We start from the raw sequence: 18702 nt of genomic DNA, 5'->3' as shown, positions 1-18702 counted from the left end.
TGATTTGTGTCCATTTATTCTTTTACGTAGAGACTGTCCGGTTTGGCAAATGTACATGGCAGAGGGGCATTGCTGGCACATGATAGCATATATCACATTGGTAGATGTGCAGGTGAACAAGCCTCTGATAGTGTGGCTGATGTTATTAGGTCCTATGATGGTGTCCCTTGAATAGATATGTGGACAGAGTTGGCAACGGGCTTTGTTGCAAGGATAGGTTCCTGGGTTAGTGTTTTTGTTGTGTGGTCTGTGGTTGCTGGTGAGTATTTGCTTCAGGTTGGGGGTTGTCTGTAAGCACGGACTGGTCTGTCTCCCAAGATCTGTGAGAGTGATGGATCCGTCCTTCAGGATAGGTTGTAGATCCTCGATGATGCGCTGGAAAGGTTTTAGTTGGGGTCTGAAGGTGACGGCTAGTGGCGTTCTGTTACTTTCTTGTTGGGCCTGTCCTGTAGTAGGTGACTTCTGGGTACTCTTCTGGCTCTGTCCATCTGTTTCTTCACTTCAGCAGGTGGGTATTGTAGTTGTAAGAACGCTTGATAGAGATCTTGTAGGTGTTTGTCTCTGTCTGAGGGGTTGGAGCAAATGCAATTGTATCATAGAGCTTGGCTGTAGACAATGGATCGAGTGGTGTGGTCTGGATGAAAGCTGGAGGCATGTAAGTAAGTATAGCGGTCAGTAGATTTCCGGTATAGAGTGGTGTTTATGTGGCCATCGCTTATTAGCACTGTAGTGTCCAGGAAGTGGACTCTGAAACCAGTCTGATTTGAGGATCCCCTAACTACTAAGAGATTGATTTCTTATCCTAAAATCCCTTTTGTGTAATGTTGCTGGTGCCATATGGCAGCTGTGTTCCACACCAGAATGGGTGTTCCCCATACACACAATCTGTTAAGCACTTTAGGATCCCTTGGAATTAAATGTGCTAATAAGCGATGGCCACATAAACACCACCCTATACCGGAAACCTACTATACAATGTGCATGCTTCACTCCGCTAGCTGGCTGAAATGCCCCTGTCAGTCACAACTGTGGAGAGGCCAATGAATGTTCTGTTTCCTCAGTACAAGCCCATTTGTCTCTTTAATTAATTATGACTGTTCTGTTGATTCTGGCTGATTTAGCATTTGCATGTGTTCTAGTGACATATCTGGAGCCTGTTGCATCACAGTCCTAAATCCATTGTGCCCTAAAAATGTGTTTCTCCACTACATGCTTTTGCACTGTGATCTATTATATGATCTCATGGAATGGGAAACTGCCACTTCCACATGCAACTCGCCATGCTGGGGGCAGGTCTTACTACTGTACTACTTACTACCTACTGTAGAAAATTAAGACGTGAGGGTTTGGTTGAAATGGAAGATTTTCTATTTTACGATGCTATTTAAATTAATATAATGAGAAATCTGGGAACATACAGTAATTCTAACATTGTGAAATATATAATAATGGATGTAAAACCAAAAATAGCCAAGCTCTGTAATTGGTTGTCAGTGATGTCATAACTATATCACTAACACCCAGGTAATGCACAGACAGGATTTGTTCATATTTCATAAATGCCATTTTATATTAGCTCAGACACACCTGAGGTAGAGCATACTTGGGGGATTATTGCACGGTTTAGGTAGTTGAAATCACTCAAGTTTTGGCCTTGTGCCTCAGAACATTACCTGTAGACTCCATTAATCCCCTGGCAACACATAGCCTTTTGTATCTTATTGCTTAATTAAACACTTTCCTTCCCTTTCTTTGAGTACTGAAAAGATAAGAGAGGCTTTGTAAGAGAATTTAGGTAAAACAGGTTGGTCACTCAGAAAACTTAAACTACTTTAGTTCAGTCTTTGGTATCCAAGAGGCCTTCTTGTGTGAACATGAGAAACAGAGTGCCCTGTGAGACTGAAAGAGATATAGCCCTCCTCCTATGGAATGGTCAAAGAGCTCCATAAGCTCATCATAGTGCAAAGGGAAAAACATGTCACAGTAGTGCAACCTTCTGTTCTTTGAGTGACCTAGATGGTTAGTGCTGAAATGAATAGAAGAGATGGCCAGCTGCCCTCCTGTGTGATTCCTCACAGTCACAAAAGAAATCTAATGACGCAGAAGTAAAGTGCTAGGTGAAACAGACCTTATTTGTGGAAGTAGATGTAATTTTTGACTGTCTGTGGGTGACTTATTGATGGGAGGGAGAAGGGATTTTAAAAGGTGTTTTGACAGCATAACATAGTCCTGAATTTTATTTTTCTAATAATACTCATGAAGCTCTTTGGAGTTCTCTATGAACAACTGAAGGACCAAGGAAACAAGCCAGAGTTAAGTCTATAATCAGAACTAGGAAATAGGAAATGACACCTTCCAGCAGGATTTGCTGGTGTCATTTGCTGTGTTCCAGTCCACAATGGCTGGAGAACCTAACCACTACAGTGAAATGTTACTGATGATCTTTTCAGATCTGATTCTCTTCTGCTTCTTAGAGCATTCTCCACTGTCAGAGCCATTGCTGCTGCTCCTGGAGTGTTTAACTATGAGAACAACAGGAAAAGAATTCCCTTGAATTGTCCTTCAAATGCTTATTTACTAATTTCCATCACACCTGTTGCCAAGACAGCTAAATGGTGCAGTTGCAAATACTGAAACACAAATTTAGGTATAGTTGAGCATGAGCCAAGAAGTTAGGTTCTGGATTCAGATCTTAATTTTCCCTAAAGCCGTGGGTGTTTGGATCCATGTCTCTGAGTTGGGTCCATTGCTAAAATTAGTTTTACCAATTAGAAAACAGAACTAAAATACATTGCAGCAAAACAAAAAGCAGTCACTCAAATACAAACCAAAATAAATGCGATGCATGGCGGCCTCATAGTCAAGACGCTTCCAGCTTCCAAAGGCAAGAGACTTTCAAGAGCAGTGATCCACTGCTGCCACTTTTGGGGTGCTTGACTTTGGAAACAGACAACAAGAGCCTTCCAATCTGAACGGCCATGATGAGCTCTAGGGTGAGAGGCAGCCACTCACTTTGAATAGCATCTGGCACAAGTAGGAAGTTACATCAGACTAGGAGAGAACTGCAAGTTCTTGTGCTTGTGGTGAATTGCGCCTCTCAGGAGGTGGCCAGCTATACTCTGCACTGTTTGGAGCTTCTGGAGGTTCTAGGTAACCCTAAGTAGAGAATATTACCACAGTCCAAGCCTAGAGATAACAAAGCCATGCATGCGCATTCCAAGGTCGGCATTCGAGAAGAATTAACCTAAAATATGTTTTAAAATACAATATTGCAAATCAGTTTAACCTGAAAATGAAATTTTTGTGGGAGTGTTTAAATGGCAAAGGGTCTGATTCTCATTTACACGACAGTCCTGCATGCCATTCTAGTTTACAGCTACCCCCATTTGAAAGCTCTTTTACACTGCCAAAGTGGTATGTAATGTAAATGAGAATTGGACTTGCATCTTTAGATTCTGCTGAGTATGGCTTTTGGGAAGGCTGGGATGAGGAAGGGCTCTCCCTTCTGCCAAAAGCTGAAGCCATCTGGTCACAGTAGGGAAGAGGATGTGTGCATTCAGGAAGCCTACTTCCGCCTAGGAAAGGTAGGGCACCTGCACGAAGCATACAAGGCACAGCTACAAGTTATTGCTGGTATGTTCTGAGCTGCTGTTCTGGATTTTCACATTTCACATTTATCTGTAGCATTTTACTTTCCACTATATTTCTGAGGTAGCTTCTTCCTCTGCCTATCTGCTTTCGGGCAACCTTTGTTTTGGCTAAGGAGGCCTAGAGGTGGTTCTACGCAAACAAGGCCCATCAGTGCTATTCTGAAACCTGGGTTGAAGGGTTCGGTCAAGAGCTGAGCCTGCATTCCATTTCCACACTTCTAGCCCCATCAGATGAGGGTACTTGGGACTTCAATGCATAGATGCTACAGACCCTGCCAGGCCCAATTATTTTAATGTCATTTTCTTTCTCTTTTACATGACGTGTCAACTTTCTGTTTAGGCTGTCATTCTTATTGCTCGTTGTGTGGATAAGGAAACTGTAATACTGTTAGCCATTCTAAAATTCAAGGGCTTATTGTATTAGAACATGATTTACCCCTCTGAATGAATAATTGTTTCAAAAATGACCTACTCTCCTAAGAAAGCTAAATGTACATCATTGAGATAAATCCTCTTCTGTGTGGGAACCAAGCCTCTTTCTTCCCAGGTACGAGGGCACACAGCTGCTTGCTATTCATATCATCGCCCTTATGAGTTGCTGGCTCCCCAGCTTCCCGAAGGATGATGCCCTTTGTTTTCCTTTTGATCTCTCTTCTTGCAATTTCTACCCTTCGGCCTCCCATTTTCCCACTAGGTTCAGTTTCTCTTTTATAGATGCCTAGAAGACTCCTCTTCGTCACACTTCCTGCTTTTACCGTAGTGGTTGCAGAACCTGCACTCATTCCTCTTGTTTCTTATTGTTCATGATACTTTGGGACCTGGCTATTGCCCCACATCTCCAAAGAGAGATCCACTTCTCAGCTGTGGCTTGTGAGAGATCCATAGCCCGGAGCAGTGGTAGGGAAGAATCATACTATTGTGTATGGTTATTGGCACCCTCTTCCCTCTCCCAAGTGGAGGGGTTCTGACCAATGAAACCAATCCTATTCTCATACAAGATATAGAGTTTAGATAGCAGGGCTCCATCATTTACTCTGCATTATCATTGCCATCTGTTATACTGGGATCTCCTGCTTCCTTGGTATCTAAAAGTCCATAGTTTTCTCTAAACTTCAAGCAGGCTGAAGTCTTTCAACCCAGAGTTTCAGCTGGTAACAGCTTTTTTTAGAGTGTGATTCTCGACCTTACCCTTGAATGTTCGCTATCGGCTGGTGGGGGGAAAGGTGTGCATGTCAATATAGCAGGTTCATGTGCGGGCACAAAAGCTAGTACCAGGACTGCATGAATAAAATACATTCCAGCGCTGTAAGGACCAGTTCCAAAACCGGTTGTAAGGAAGGGTTTGGGTGTTGGGTGGTTTTTAATAGTTTTGTGCTGCTGTGCCAACCTATCTTCTTGAACCTGAGGGAAATTAAGATGCACCTAGAGCATCTGGTTGCTTAGACCCTAGAATGTTTAACAGCCCACTGGGGGGCACTGAATCCTGAATGTTTGGCATCCAGAGAGTTAATTTATTTTCTGGGAATGTTTGGCTGCCCAGTGGATGCTTTCTACATGGAATGTCAGCAGAAGTCAAGCAGTTAAACTGCCAAGATTTGTATTCTCTCGCTGTTTCCCAGCATGGGGTCACCACTTGCCTCACCTTAGGAAGATCCATACATCAGCTGCACATTCAATAATACTGCCTTCCTGTTGTTTATTGCACCTTTCACTGATCGAGAAACATGCCACCTTTGGTGCCCACTGCATTAAAGAGTCCGTGTGGGTTAGAAATACTACAGGGGAGGGTGTCTGATGTTTCAAAACCTTTGCCTCTTGCCTCATAACAAGGGCAAAGCATGCTTCTCGCCATGTCTAGATTAATAACAAAAGTCCAAGGCCAACAAATAAAACAAAATTTAAAACCACAAGTAGTTCTGGGTTATATTCTCAATACTCTTTGCCAAAATCTGGCCCAGAGTTGCCATCTCAGATTTCCCAGCCAGAGTGATGGAAATATAAGTTGGGGCTATAAATCCAAAATAGTTCCAGTTCATACATCCTAAGGATTGAAATTATAGTCTCACAGCAAGGAAAATGTTCAAAGTCAGTGAGGTAATGGGTCCTGGGGACAGAACTAATTTCTTTTAAGAACTTTAATGCAATATGGAAGTTTTTCCAATGCCCTTGATGCAAACCTTGTTTAAATGTAAAATAGTCCCCATAGTCAGTGGAAAAGTCCCTCCAGTGCATTCAAGGTACAAACTGCTGAACTCTGTTTTGGGCAACCTTTCCAATTGCTGTTTCCAAATGCTTTGAATTGGCCCTAAGATACAGTATGCAAAGAGATTATTTCCATCTGGTTGACACCTAAGCTATCTCCTACTGCCTCACCCTGGAGAGGGCCTCCAGTTTGGTTAGAGAGTTGCTACATTTGGAATCCTAAGGATCCCATGGCGAGTCTTGGCTAGGATAATGAGCTGATTGCTCGCGCAGAAAGTGCCATCACTGGATGGGCACTCTGAAAATTTGTTAATTATGTTGCAGTGTATGATCCCTAGGTGTAGATGTTCTAGCCGTCTGTGTCCAATATGCACTGCGGTCTGTGAGTAAAAGGAAATGTGTGTGAATGCCTGGATGTGTGAGATATCTTTGGAAATCTGTGCATGATCTTCCCACCCAGTGGGCTTCATTTCAGTATCCAGTCCCATCATTAGAAAACAATCTTTTCCTCCTTCATCTGTGCAGCACATTGCAACAAGTGTCACCAAATATGGCCAAGATTTTCTAAAGAGAATTATTAGGATTACTAGGGAGAATTCCCCCACCCCACCAGAGAATTTATGATCTTTGGCTTCTGTTATAGGTTGTTCCTGTGTGAGCCTGTCTGAAATGGAAACTCTGGCAAATCTGTCTGGAGAGTTTCTAAGCCCTTGTGCTCGCGGTTATGTAGGATTTTTTTTTTTATAACTAGGTTTTTCTTTGTAGTATAATTGATACAATACTGTAGCCTGAGAAGGTTCCATCTATTTGAAGGAGAGCAAAAGGGGGGAGGATGGAGGCAAAAGAGGGAAAGGAGCCTTGCTGATTTTTTTTTTAAATCACTCTAATTGTGTCTTCTAGGTCCTTTAAGCCTGACTTTGTTCTGATTCGACAACATGCCTACAGCATGGCACTAGGAGAGGACTTTCGCAGCCTCATCATCGGCCTGCAGTATGGCGGAGTCCATAGTGTCAACTCCCTTTACTCCATCTATAACTTCTGCAGCAAGCCCTGGGTGGTAGGTGACGATCCAGGTTTATTACATTAGCACTGGGCCAGAAAAATGACGGAGCGCCAAAGTCAGACTCCAGTTTTTCTAATGAGAGCCCTTCCCTTCCCATTGCAGCCACCGCTCTGGTAGCCTTAGCAAGCTGCTTTGGGACTCCTTTGGGAGCCTGCCAACATTGCTCCTTTATCAGCCTATCCAACTTGCTTCTGAGTAACAACATTGCCCTAACTACAAGGCATCTTCAGCAGTCCCAGATTCTGTCACTTGGCTGCATGGGAGACAAGAGCTGCAGTTAAATCTAGATCTCTTTTGTGGCAGTACAGATCAATACTGTTAGGTCACTGGGCTGGCTCACGCATTTTTCTTAACTTGTACGAACCACCAGCATACCCTGTTCTAGCGGATATGTAGACAGTGATTTATAAAAGGGATTACATGATTCTATGACTATCGTTTATATTATGGTAACGCCTAGAGACTCTAGCTAAAATCAGTGCCCCATTGTGCCAGGCACTGTACAAACATTGAACAAGGCACCAAAAAGCCTACAATTTAAATAGACAAGGGAGAGGGATAGCTCAGTGGTTTGAGCATTGGCCTGCTAAACCCAGGGTTGAGGGGGCCACTTAGGGATCTGGGGCAAAAATTGGTCCTGCTAGTGAAGGCAGGGGGCTGGACTCGATGACCTTTCAAGATCCCTTCCAGTTCTAGGAGATTGGTGTATCTCCAATTTTTTTTTTATTAAGATCAAGGATTGTGGGGAAGGGATATTACATATGAGCAGAGTGAACAACACAGTGATTTGCAAACGTCATGTTGGTGCCAGGGGGTGTTATTTTTGTTGCTGTTCTTGTGTTTCATTTCTAATTTTGGGGGTGAGGTTTTGTTGGAAGGGGATTAACCGAGAAAAGAGAGAGAAAAGGTAGGGGGCCCATGAAAGGGAGGAGATTAAAGTAATGGGGAGAAGGGGAGTGTGGAAGACAGGTGGAGTGAGGCTGAGGTAAATATGTGAGATAACAAACAGCCAGTCAGCACAGGGGAAAGACTATCCTGAGTAAAAGCTGTAAAAAGCCAGATTATGGCCTCTTTAGGTTCATAGAATATCAGGGTTGGAAGGGACTTCAGGAGGTCATCTAGTCCAACCCCCTGCTCAAAGCAGGACCAATCCCCAGACAGATTTTTGCCCCAGATCCCTAAATGGCCACTTTAAAGATTGAACTCATAACCCTGGGTTTAGCAGGCCAATGCTCAAACCACTGAGCTATCCTGCCTCATACAGGTTCCTGCTGCAGCTGCTTATCTCTGCTCCTCTATGTTGGCTTCTCTTCCCCAAGCTTATATAGCTGTGGGGAAGGGGTCGGGCCTCATGGATGGAATTCTCCCCTGCACAGTTCTGGATATGAGGGCCATTGAAACTGTGGAGTTCAGTTTCCACCATTTGTGTATGGAACTATGGGAAGAGGGACTTTCCAATGTCTGCTCTAGAGCAGTGGCTCTCACACTTTCCAGACTACTGTACCCCTTTCAGGAGGCTGATTTGTCTTGCATATCCCCAAATTTCACCTCATTTTAAAACTGCTTGCTTACAAAATCAGACATAAAAATACAAAAGCGTCATAGCGCGCTGGTATTGAAAAATGGCTCAGTTTCTAATTTTTACCATATAATTATTAAATAAATCTATTGGAATATAAATATTGTACATACATTTCAGTGTATAGTATACAGAGCAGTATAAACAAGTCGTATGAAATTTTAATTTGTACTGACTTCACTGGGGCTTTTTATGTAGCCTGTTGTAAAACTATGCAAATAGCTAAATGAGTGGATGTACCCCCTGAAAGACCCCTGCGTACCCCCAGGGGTATGTGTACCCCTGGTTGAGAACCACTCCTCTAGAGGATCCCTGCTGATGCAACTCTAGGAAATCTCCTATATAATTGCACAGGTATCACAAAAAATGGACAGAGAAGACGGTAACAAGGAACCAACCATCCTCATTATTTAACCATAGATTTTGCAAATTCAGCTGAGGTCAGTAATGATTGAAAAGTCTTATCCTGTGACTACCCTGTTTGGCATTGTTGCTTTCAGTCCATTTCCTATTAAAAAGGTGTCTGTGTTACAAAACCAATCTTCACAATTTGTACCCCTTTTGACAGTCAGTGTCAGTGGCCAGGACCTGGACGGCCATGCCTAGGATTGGAGCAGGTATCAGGCCTAGGGGTGGAGCAGGCATCAGAGGCCAGAGCCAAGGGTCAGAACTGGAGTCTTTCATCTGCGTTTGGTGCACTGTTTGCACGTATTACTCACTGTTATCTCTGCCTGTGTGACTTCCTGTCCTAATGATTATAGTGCGCTGTAAATGAGGGTACAATAACCCCTCACTTAAAGTCATCCCGGTTAATGTTGTTTCATTGTTATGTTGCTGATCAATTAGGGAATATGCTCATTTAAAGTTGCGCAATGCTCCCTTATAACTTCGTTTGGCAGCCGCCTGCTTTGTCCACTGCTTGAAGGAAGAGCAGCCCATTGGAGCTAGCTGGTGGGGGCTTGGAACCAGGGTGGATCGGCAGCTCCCCGCTCCCCTAAGTTCCCTGTGTGGCAGCCGCCCAGCAGGCTATCAATTGCCGGCAGTTCAGCTATCCCTCCCCCCACTGCCCTGTGCTGCGCCTGCCCTCTGCCTTGGAGCTGCTCCCAGGAGCCTCCTGCTTGCTGTGGGGGGGGGGGGCAAGAGGGGGGCTAATGTCAGGGTGTCCCCCTGCTCCCGCACCCCACTTACGCCATCTCCATGGGGGGCAGGGCTGCCCAGAGGATTCAGGGGGCCTGGGGCAAAGCGGGGGAGCTGCAGCGCTTGTACTCACCCGGCGGTGGTCCAGGTCTTCAGCAGCACTGAAGGGCCCCCCCGCCGCCGAAGACCCAGACCACCACTGGGCCAGGGCTAGCGGGCAGGGGCGGCTCTAGACATTTCGCCACCCCAAGCACGGCGGCATGCCGCGGGGGGTGCTCTGCCCGTCGCCGGTCCCGCGGCTCCGGTGGACTTCCCACAGGCGTGCCTGTGAAGGGTCCGCTGGTCCCGTGGCTTCGTGCCTGCAGGAGGTCCACTGGAGCCGCGGGACCAGCGGACCCTCTGCAGGCATGCGACCGAAGGCAGCCTGCCTGCCGCCCTCCCGGCAACCGGCAGAGCGCCTCCCGTGGCATGCCGCCCAAGCACGTGCTTGGAGTGCTGGGGCCTGGTCCGCCCCTGCTTGCGGGGCATTTCGGCGGCGGGGGGCCCTTCAGTCGCTCTGTGACTTCGGTAGCACTGAAGGGCCCCCCTGCCACCGAAATGCTGCCGAAGACCCGGACCACTGTCGGGCCAGGGCTCACAGGGCCCCTGCAGGGCCCGGGACCTGGGGCAAATTGCCCCACTTGCTCCCCCCCCCATGGTCGTCCCGGGGGGGGGAGGGAAATGACACGACAGGGCTCTAGACGGACAGAGGAAGCTTCCTGGGAGCAGCCAACTTGCTGATCTACTTAAGAAGGCAGTGTACTTAGAGTCAGGTCAGCGTACTTAAAAGGGCAATGCGCATCTCTCTCTCACACAGGGTGTGTGTCTCTGTTTCTGCCTGCCACGCTGTCTCCCCTCCCTCCATTCGTGCTGACTTGTAGAGTGTGAGGCTACATTAACAACAATGTGTTAACCCTTGAGGACTCAGCTGAGTGCTGGTTCATCATTTAGCAGTAAGGCATTCCCTGGGAAATATCTCACCCTCTTCCATCCTCTGACTTCACCACCTCAACCAAGCTTCACAATCATCATCGCTGTGTATCAGTATTAAATTGTTTGTTTAAAACTTACACAGTGTGTGTGGGGGGAGGTTTGAAAAAAATGTCCCTGGAGCTTAACCCCCACTATTTACATTAATTCTTATGGGGAAATTGGATTCGCTTAACATCGTTTCGCTTAAAATTGCATTTTTCAGGAACATAAATACAACATTAAGTGAGGAGTTACTGTACTTTTAAAGCCTGTTTAGCTGGGTCTACACTGCAAAGGTAGGCCGACCTAAGTCGCCTTGTTTCAATTTTTTTTTGCATATATCTACACCTAAGCTTGTCTGCTGTCGGTGCAGGCACCCCGTTACATCAACACAATAACCCCGCCCCCCAACGATGCAGAGCCAAAATCAACCTACTTCCATCAACGTAGTGCTTAGCATAGACACTGAATTACTTGCTCAACCCTAATAGTCCTCCAGCAGCTGTGCCATGATGTCCCTTTCCCCTGCAATAGTGGCCTCTCTGATCACAGCTTTGAACTCCACTGGCAGGGGTCACAGAGACTGGAAGTCTACTCCCTCTTTAAAAACCTCTGTGTGTCTTTGAAATGCCTTTTCCTGGTTGCCCACCTTGGCGATCACACCAACTAGCCGGCCTTTGTGAGTGTCTGGCCATCCTGGCTCAGTACAAAGAGAGCTACACCTAGATGTGCTCCTGCCTGGACCAGAGCAGACGTCCTGGATCTCCCCAGACTATGGGGAGAAGAGGTTGTGCAAATCCAGTTAAGGACCAACCAAAGCAATATAGTCGTCTATGTGCTGATCACACAGCGCATCAGAAACCCGAGGCATGACAGGAATGAGCATCAATGTTGGGTGAAAGCCAAGGAACTTCAAGGCATATCAGAAGGTGAGAGAGAGCGACAGCACTGGGGCCATCCTGCAAACCTGTCATTTCTACAACAAACTGCTTGCCATACTTGGTGGGAGCCTCACCAGCACCCTGAATGTGACTGTGGACACATCGTGAGAACGGGGAGTGGAAACCCCTGAAGAGGAGGAAGTGGGGGACACACACCATGTGGTGAGCCAGGAGCTCTTCAAAACTCTACTGGAATTGAGCCAGTCCTGCCAGGCGAGCACGGATGAGCCCAGTAATGAAGGGGAAAAGAGCTCAGGTTAGTGTATAGATGCATTATTCTATATAAGCATGTTTGTTTCTCTTTTCAGTGACCAAAGCCTTCCCTCCCTCTTCCCTTCTGCCTTGCTTACAAATGGCGTTCATCCCATCTGCACATTTAGAGACCAAAGGCATTAACTTTTGATTCCTTGCACGGGGTATCCAATTAAAGTTCATGCTTTGGAATGCATCCATAGTTGCCACTTCAATCAACTACTACATTAGGAAATGAATTCCAACAGATGAGCATAGCAGTCAGAATTACACAGTCCACAATAAACCACTGTCTTGTGCTCAGACAGAGGTAGAGGCAGTGTTTAATCTGAACAGGGATGTCCCTTTTTTCCTCTGTAACAGATTCAAATTAACTTTCATGGAGATAGTCTGCAACCCTCTCAGCTACTGGCCAGGGTGTCTTTGGGACGCCAGTCGCAGCAGCATTCTCTGTGCCTCTGTCACCCTCAGTAGTGAAATATCAGCCAAAATCACCACTGCCTGTGAAAATACTGGCAACATTCACTGCACTTTTCCTATATTTGTACCCTGAGGCACCCAGCATCTAAACCTTTCATGCCACAGTTTCCCCTCTCTCACCTGCTGATCCAAACTCACCATGTCTTGAGCTGCAGAGTGGTGCCGAAACAAGGCACTTTGAGCTAATGTTCACATTATTTATGAACGGTCTTTATGTGAATAAAGTAAGGGAGTTTTGAGACTTATCATTCCCTTTATCTTACAGGTGTAAATCTAATCATGTATCTATCTGTTTCTAACAGCAGCCTCTGCTATGGTGGCCTTGAGAGATGTCCCCTCCCTGCCTGCTGAACATCTGACTCAGATCTGGTGAAGAAAGAAGTGGACCAGCGAGGATATGTTTAGTGAGATCCTCCAATCCTCTACAGTTGCAGACTATGAACACAGGGATTGGAGGGGCCGAACGACCAAGAGCCAGGTGAAGGACCAGGCAGAGAGAGATCGGATGCTGGAGGAGAGGCAAAGGGATAGAGATGTGCATTGGGAAGTGCATCAGGACATTATGGCTTTGCTCAGGCAACACACACCGATGTTGCAGAACATTATTGAGGTAAATGCCCAAAGACCCTGCCGCAGCAGCCTTTCCATTCCATAGAAAAACCCTGGTTGCGGCTTTCTGTACCCCCCAGCAAAACAGGTGGCAGAATGGTATGAACCCTTGCCCTACTCCTCCATGCCAGGGGAGAATGAGGAGAACCATATACTTACACTGACCAGTGATAACTACAGGATCAGCCAGCAAGCACAGTGCATTACTTGTTTTTACCATCAATGAAACATTGTAATATGTTTTTAATATGTAAACATGTATGTTTATTGTTTTACTTGTTCGTCATAAATATGGGTCATGTTTTTAACTTGTTTATTTACACTTTAACTTCATTTCCTGTGTATATGTGCACAATAAAGTTTTATTTTTTGAAATTCAGAGTATATTTATTAGTTTGCACCAAGCGGTCATTACACAATTCATAACAGGAATCATTAAACACTCACACTTTAGGTCTGTACACGTGAAGGAACACAAGTTCCCAAAAGCATGACACAATGCTATTGTGGCTGACGGTTAAAATGATCTTTTAAGGCCTCTCTCTACCGCATAGCTCCATGATTGGCAATTCTAATTGTTCCTGGCTGTTCAAATTGAGCCGACAGCTGGTCCATCTCACCCCTCCACCTTGCCAGTAGCCTTTCCCCTTCACTTCACAACATATTGTGTAATACACAACATGCAGCAATACCATTTGGAATGTTTGCCTTGCTAAGGGGCAGTCTAGTCATTAAACATCACCAGTGAGTTTTGAGTTGACCAAATACTCATTCAACAGTCATCCTGCACCTGCTTAGCCAGCAGTTGAATCTTGCCTCGGTGCTATCGAGGTGACCGGTGTACGGCTTCATGAACCAGGTGAGCATGGGGTAGGCTTGGTCCCCCAGCATCACTGTTGGCATTTCAACCTCACTAATGTGAATGCACCAGTCAGGGAAGAATGTCCCTGCTTGCAGCTTTTGGAAAAGTCCTGCTGCACCTTCCCTGATCAGCCAACACTGATATCAGTGAAGTGCCCCCGATGATCCACTGGTGCTTGCATAACCATGGAAGAGTACCCCTTTTGGTTTATGTACTCATTGGCACAATGGGGTGATGCAGAACAAGGATATGTCTGCTATCTATTGTCCCAGAGCAGTTCAGGAGCACTATTGCTTCAAATCCATCTACTATTCCCTACACCAGTGGTTCTCAAACTAGGACCGCCACTTGTTCAGGGAAATTCCCTGGAGGGCTGAGACGGTTTGTTTACCTGCTGTGTCCACAGGTTCGGCCGATTGCAGCTCCCAGTGGCCGCGGTTTGCCGCTCCAGGCCAGTGGGGGCAGCAGGAAGCGGCAGCCAGTACGTCCCTTGGCCCGTGCCACTTCTTGCAGCTCCCACTGGCCTGGAGCGGTGAACGCAGCCACTGGGAGCTGTGATCGGCCGAACCTGTAGATGTGGCAGGTAAACAAACTGGCCTGGCCCTCCAGGGGCTTTCCCTGAACAAGCAGCGGCCCTAGTTTGAGAACCACTGTCCTACACATAATTAAGAGAGACAGTTCTGTGTGGCATGAGATGCTTAATGGCCTAATGGATGACAATAGCCCCTGCTTTGGGTTTTCCAACTCTGAACTGATTCCCCACCAACCAATAGCAATTTGGTGTTGCAGGCTTCCAGAGCACCATGGCCACTCACTTTTGCACTGTTAGCGCTGCTATTCTAGTGTCCCTGCGCTGGAAGGCTCGGGCGAAAGCTCGGCATGCAGATCCAGCAATGTGGTTTTTTATACCGGAAAGTTCGGCAACCTCTGGTTGTCATCGCATATCTGCTTTACAATGCAATCAGTGCTCATTTCTCAGGCCCAGAAGCACCTACTCACCATGTGGAGCTGCTTCGTGAAACCCAGCAACAACCTGACATTTTTATTTGCTGTGTCCATCATCCATTCATCGTCCTTGAACAGCTCATCTTCATCACCACAACGCTGGTTGTTGTAATAGTTCCTGAAGTTTGGCAAATACAGGACAATTGTGCATCCTGTATTAGCAGTGGTCATGAGAATTGTGCTAAGCTGTGCAGGATACACGTTTCTGTCACAGAGATGGCGGAGACTGAAAATCGGTATGTGCGCCTGTGGGAATTTTGTAAAAGGTGTGAAAATTATGGGTTGGAATAAGCAGTATGGGATGGAGAAAGTGAAATTGTGGGAATTGAACTCCTAGTTACCACAAATCCCTGGGTGAATTGCTGGTATCCCACAAAGCACTGTGAAAATGTCCCACAAGGCATTGCACCAGACTGTGGTGCAAGGCACACTGGGATACCTACCGTGGTGCACCACATTTTCTATTGACACAACTGCATGTGGTGAGGATGTGCAGCACTGATGCAAACAGCCAAGTGTGCATGCGCCACCCAAGTGACTTACAAAAGTCATCAGCTGAAAGCCAGCGTAACTTCAATTAACCAAACTTTGTAATATAGACATGCCTTAGACATGCCTGGTGCAGGGTGTACAGTAATGGCCTTCTTGCTTAGCAGTGTCAACCCCAGTAAATTGATACAAATGATCAGTAAATAACACTAGCTTCCAGTTCTCTTCAAGCTGCAATTCAAGGGGCTGATACTGATCTATAAAGCTCTATATAATCTGGGTCCTCCCTCCCAGAGAAATCACCTCCCTAGTCCCTAGTTTTGAATACTTAGGGCTCCTGAGAAGGCATTTTCAATACAAGGCCCTTGACTTTGAAGCTGGCTTCCACTGTTGGTCTGACAGAGTCCGAGATTGTTGACTTTTGGAGCCTGGTGAAAAGCCCATTTGTTGACATTGGCTTTTGCTGGGGAAGGTGATGGTGTGACATATTTGTGCCTTCAGTTTGAGTCGGGGGTTGAGACTGGGTAAGTTTAGTTGACATGTGTCAACTCATTTTCGTAATTTTGTGTGTGCTAGTATGCAAGAGCCTAGAGATATAAGTGACACGCATATTTTTAGAAATCTAAAAGAAAAGAAAAGAAACAAGTCAGTGCCTTACAAAATGAAGCTGGCTGCCAGAAGTGTGTAGGAGAATTGGCTCTGCCATTGCCTCTGCTGTAGCTAATATGGGCATGATTCTGCCTTGCTTTACCCCTGGTAAATACTGTCTCCTACAACCCTAGCAGTCCCAGGAAAATCAAGGAAACCACTTAAACACTTTTTTGAAATACCTCGCTTTCCCCACCACCTACTATGATGGGGTGGACTAGGCCCCCGAGGCCCCTGATTGGAGGCCTCATGGCCCTGCCACATCCCACCCCAGAAAAGGACAGTAGAGAGGTCCTCCAAGCTGCCTAGAATGGCTGTGTGGGAAGCAGCCAATCAGGGCCCAGCAGGCTAGTATAAGAAGAGCTGCAGGAACTGAGTTCAGTTCTTTGCTGGACTTGGAGGAGAGTGGAGGATGTCTCTGGTTGGCTGAGGAAGCTACAGGACCTTGGACATAGCAGTGCTGGCAGAGGGTGAGGGGAACACAAATTAGCTCTGAGTTGGCTGCTGGGAATCCACCAGGCCAAGGCCTTGATGTAAGGGTGAAGAATGTGCTGGAGCCATGGAGAAGTGGCCCAGGGAACTGTAGCAGCAATGCAGTTTATTTAAAGAGATGTGGCAGATGGCTGCTATTTATAGGGTCCCTGGGTTGGGACCGAGTAGAGGGCGGGCCAGGTTCCCTTCACCAGCCACTGGGAAAGTGGCATGGACTTTGAGGCACTTCAGAAGGGGCACTGACCTGTAGTAGGCCAGCTGAAGAAAGGCCCTGAGAGGCTGAAGACATTGCCTCCAGGGAAGGAGCCCTGGGGCACTGTTCTATTCCAGACAACTTGAGAGAGATGTTACAGAGGGCACTGAGAGAGGCCCCTGTTGGACTTGTACCCTGGAAGGGGCTTGCTTTGCTTTTGTCACACAGACTGTGTGTGACTTGGCTGGAGGGCTGAGTCAGTGAAGACCCACCACAGACACAGAGTGTTTGTGCAGGCACATGCACACAGCCAGGGGGTGCTTGCAAGCAGGGATGGATTAACTTTCCTGTGGGCCCAGGGCTATTAGATTTTGTGGGGCCCCTTGGGGTTTGGAGTATGGGAATGGGCTGAGGTGTGTGGCGGGATGCAGCTCCAGCTGGGGGGGTTGTGGTGTGGCAGGAGGTTTGGAGTGTGGGCTCCTCTGGGTGGGAGTTTGGGTGCAGGATGGGGCTCAGGGCTAGGACAGGGGGTTGGGGTGAGGGTGTGGGGTCTGGGAGGGAGTTTGGGTGCAGGAGGGGGCACTGAGCTGGGTGAGGGTGCAGGCTCTGGCTGGGAGGTACTTACCTCAGGCAGCTCCTGGTTGGTGGCACTGCAGGGCTAAGGCAGGATCCCTGCCTGCCCTGGCTCTGTGCTGCTCTGCTCCCCGAGGTGGTCGTCATGTCCAGCCCCTAGGTGGAGGGGCCAGGTCGCTCTGTGTGGTGCACACTGCCCGTGCCCGCAGGCGCTGTCCCTGCAGCTCCCATTGGCCACAGTTCCCGGCCAATGGAAGCTGCGGAGCTGGTGCTGGGGGTGGGGGCAGCACGCAAAGATTGCCTGAACGCCCCTTGCCAAGGGGTAGCAGGGGCATGCCGGCGGGCCAGATGAAAAGAAGTAGCAGGCCATATCCGGTCCGTGGGCCTGCAGGGCCCCCCGAGGCCCTGGGCTGCAGCCCCTAAAGCCCCGGCATTAATCCAGCCCTGCTCGGGAGAGGCGAGTACACCCTGTTACACAAACAAACAAAAAAACCTAAATTCATAAAGCAATTTACTTAATCTAAGATCTCAAACTGGCATTTGGCACAGCTAGTGGTTTTATCTGGTTGGAGCTGGCTCAGGTATGCGTTTCTGTCATGCCTTTGCTTATTGAGAGCTTCTCTGGCAGTAAGATCAAAAGATTTTGTGATAGCTAGAAAACAAGAGACAGAGACACCAACAGCTTTTCTTGGGGACAGATGATATTTTTCCCTTTTTGCATTTTGATTGCAAAATAGGCATCCTGAAAGGAGGAATCTGTTTGACAAAGGTTATTGGAAACTTACTGGACAGACATAACTGTAGGGGGGGGGTGAAAAATGAAATTAGGTAATGTTAGGAAATGAGGTTTTTCACATTTTGTTTTGTATTTTCAAACATGATCCAATTTCATGAGGAACTTTCACAATTTTGTGGGGTTTTTCCTTCAACAATCTGTAATGATTCCTCCACAACTGTTGAGTGAATTGAGGTTCAAAAGTACGGTCATATTTTTGAATTATAAGTGTGAATTTTTCAGTATTTCAAAACAATTTTTTTTTGGAGGGATGGAAAATTAATTTGCATTGACAACATGCACAATTTGAACTGTTTTGGGTGTTTTTAAGTGAAAATGGCTATTTCACAGAAGCTAAACAAAAAAATAAATTTTCAGGATCTCAGAATTATGTAAAAGTTTTGCTGTCACCACACCAGTCCAGATGCATTGGCCAATTGTAACAATCAGTGTGATATAAAAGCTACAGTACAAAACACTGCAGGATTTCATACAGGGTAATGAAGTGCAGTAATACCCACAATTTTGTAAGAAGACAGCTTACACCTCTTCACAGGGTGGGGGAGATTTGAAGACTCAGAGTAAAAAATTCCGAATCACTTAGCGGCCTAAGTGCAATTGACTTTCAATGGGATTTAGGCTCCTAGGTAACTCAGGGTATGTCTACACAGCAAAGAGAAACCCACCAGCCGACTCGGGCTCGGGCTCAGGCTGTGGGGCTGTTTGACTGCTGTGTAGGCA

General features: G+C 46.7%; 1 protein-coding gene across 11 annotated transcripts in view; it reads left to right on the top strand.

Moving 5' to 3' along the window:
* SYN3 (synapsin III) overlaps positions 1–18702 on the top strand; it is a 365180-nt gene that overhangs the window by 178284 nt on the left and 168194 nt on the right. For all 11 annotated transcript variants that reach the window (XM_039486023.1, XM_039486062.1, XM_039486054.1 and 8 more), the window contains one exon: positions 6753–6909. In XM_039486023.1, coding sequence (XP_039341957.1) covers positions 6753–6909 — 157 coding nt within the window. The remainder of the gene's footprint in view (positions 1–6752; positions 6910–18702) is intronic.

Source organism: Mauremys reevesii, linkage group 1 (genome assembly GCF_016161935.1).
Source record: "Mauremys reevesii isolate NIE-2019 linkage group 1, ASM1616193v1, whole genome shotgun sequence".
NCBI classification, from domain to species: domain Eukaryota; kingdom Metazoa; phylum Chordata; order Testudines; family Geoemydidae; genus Mauremys; species Mauremys reevesii.
This window is presented reverse-complemented; position numbering and strand designations above follow the sequence as displayed.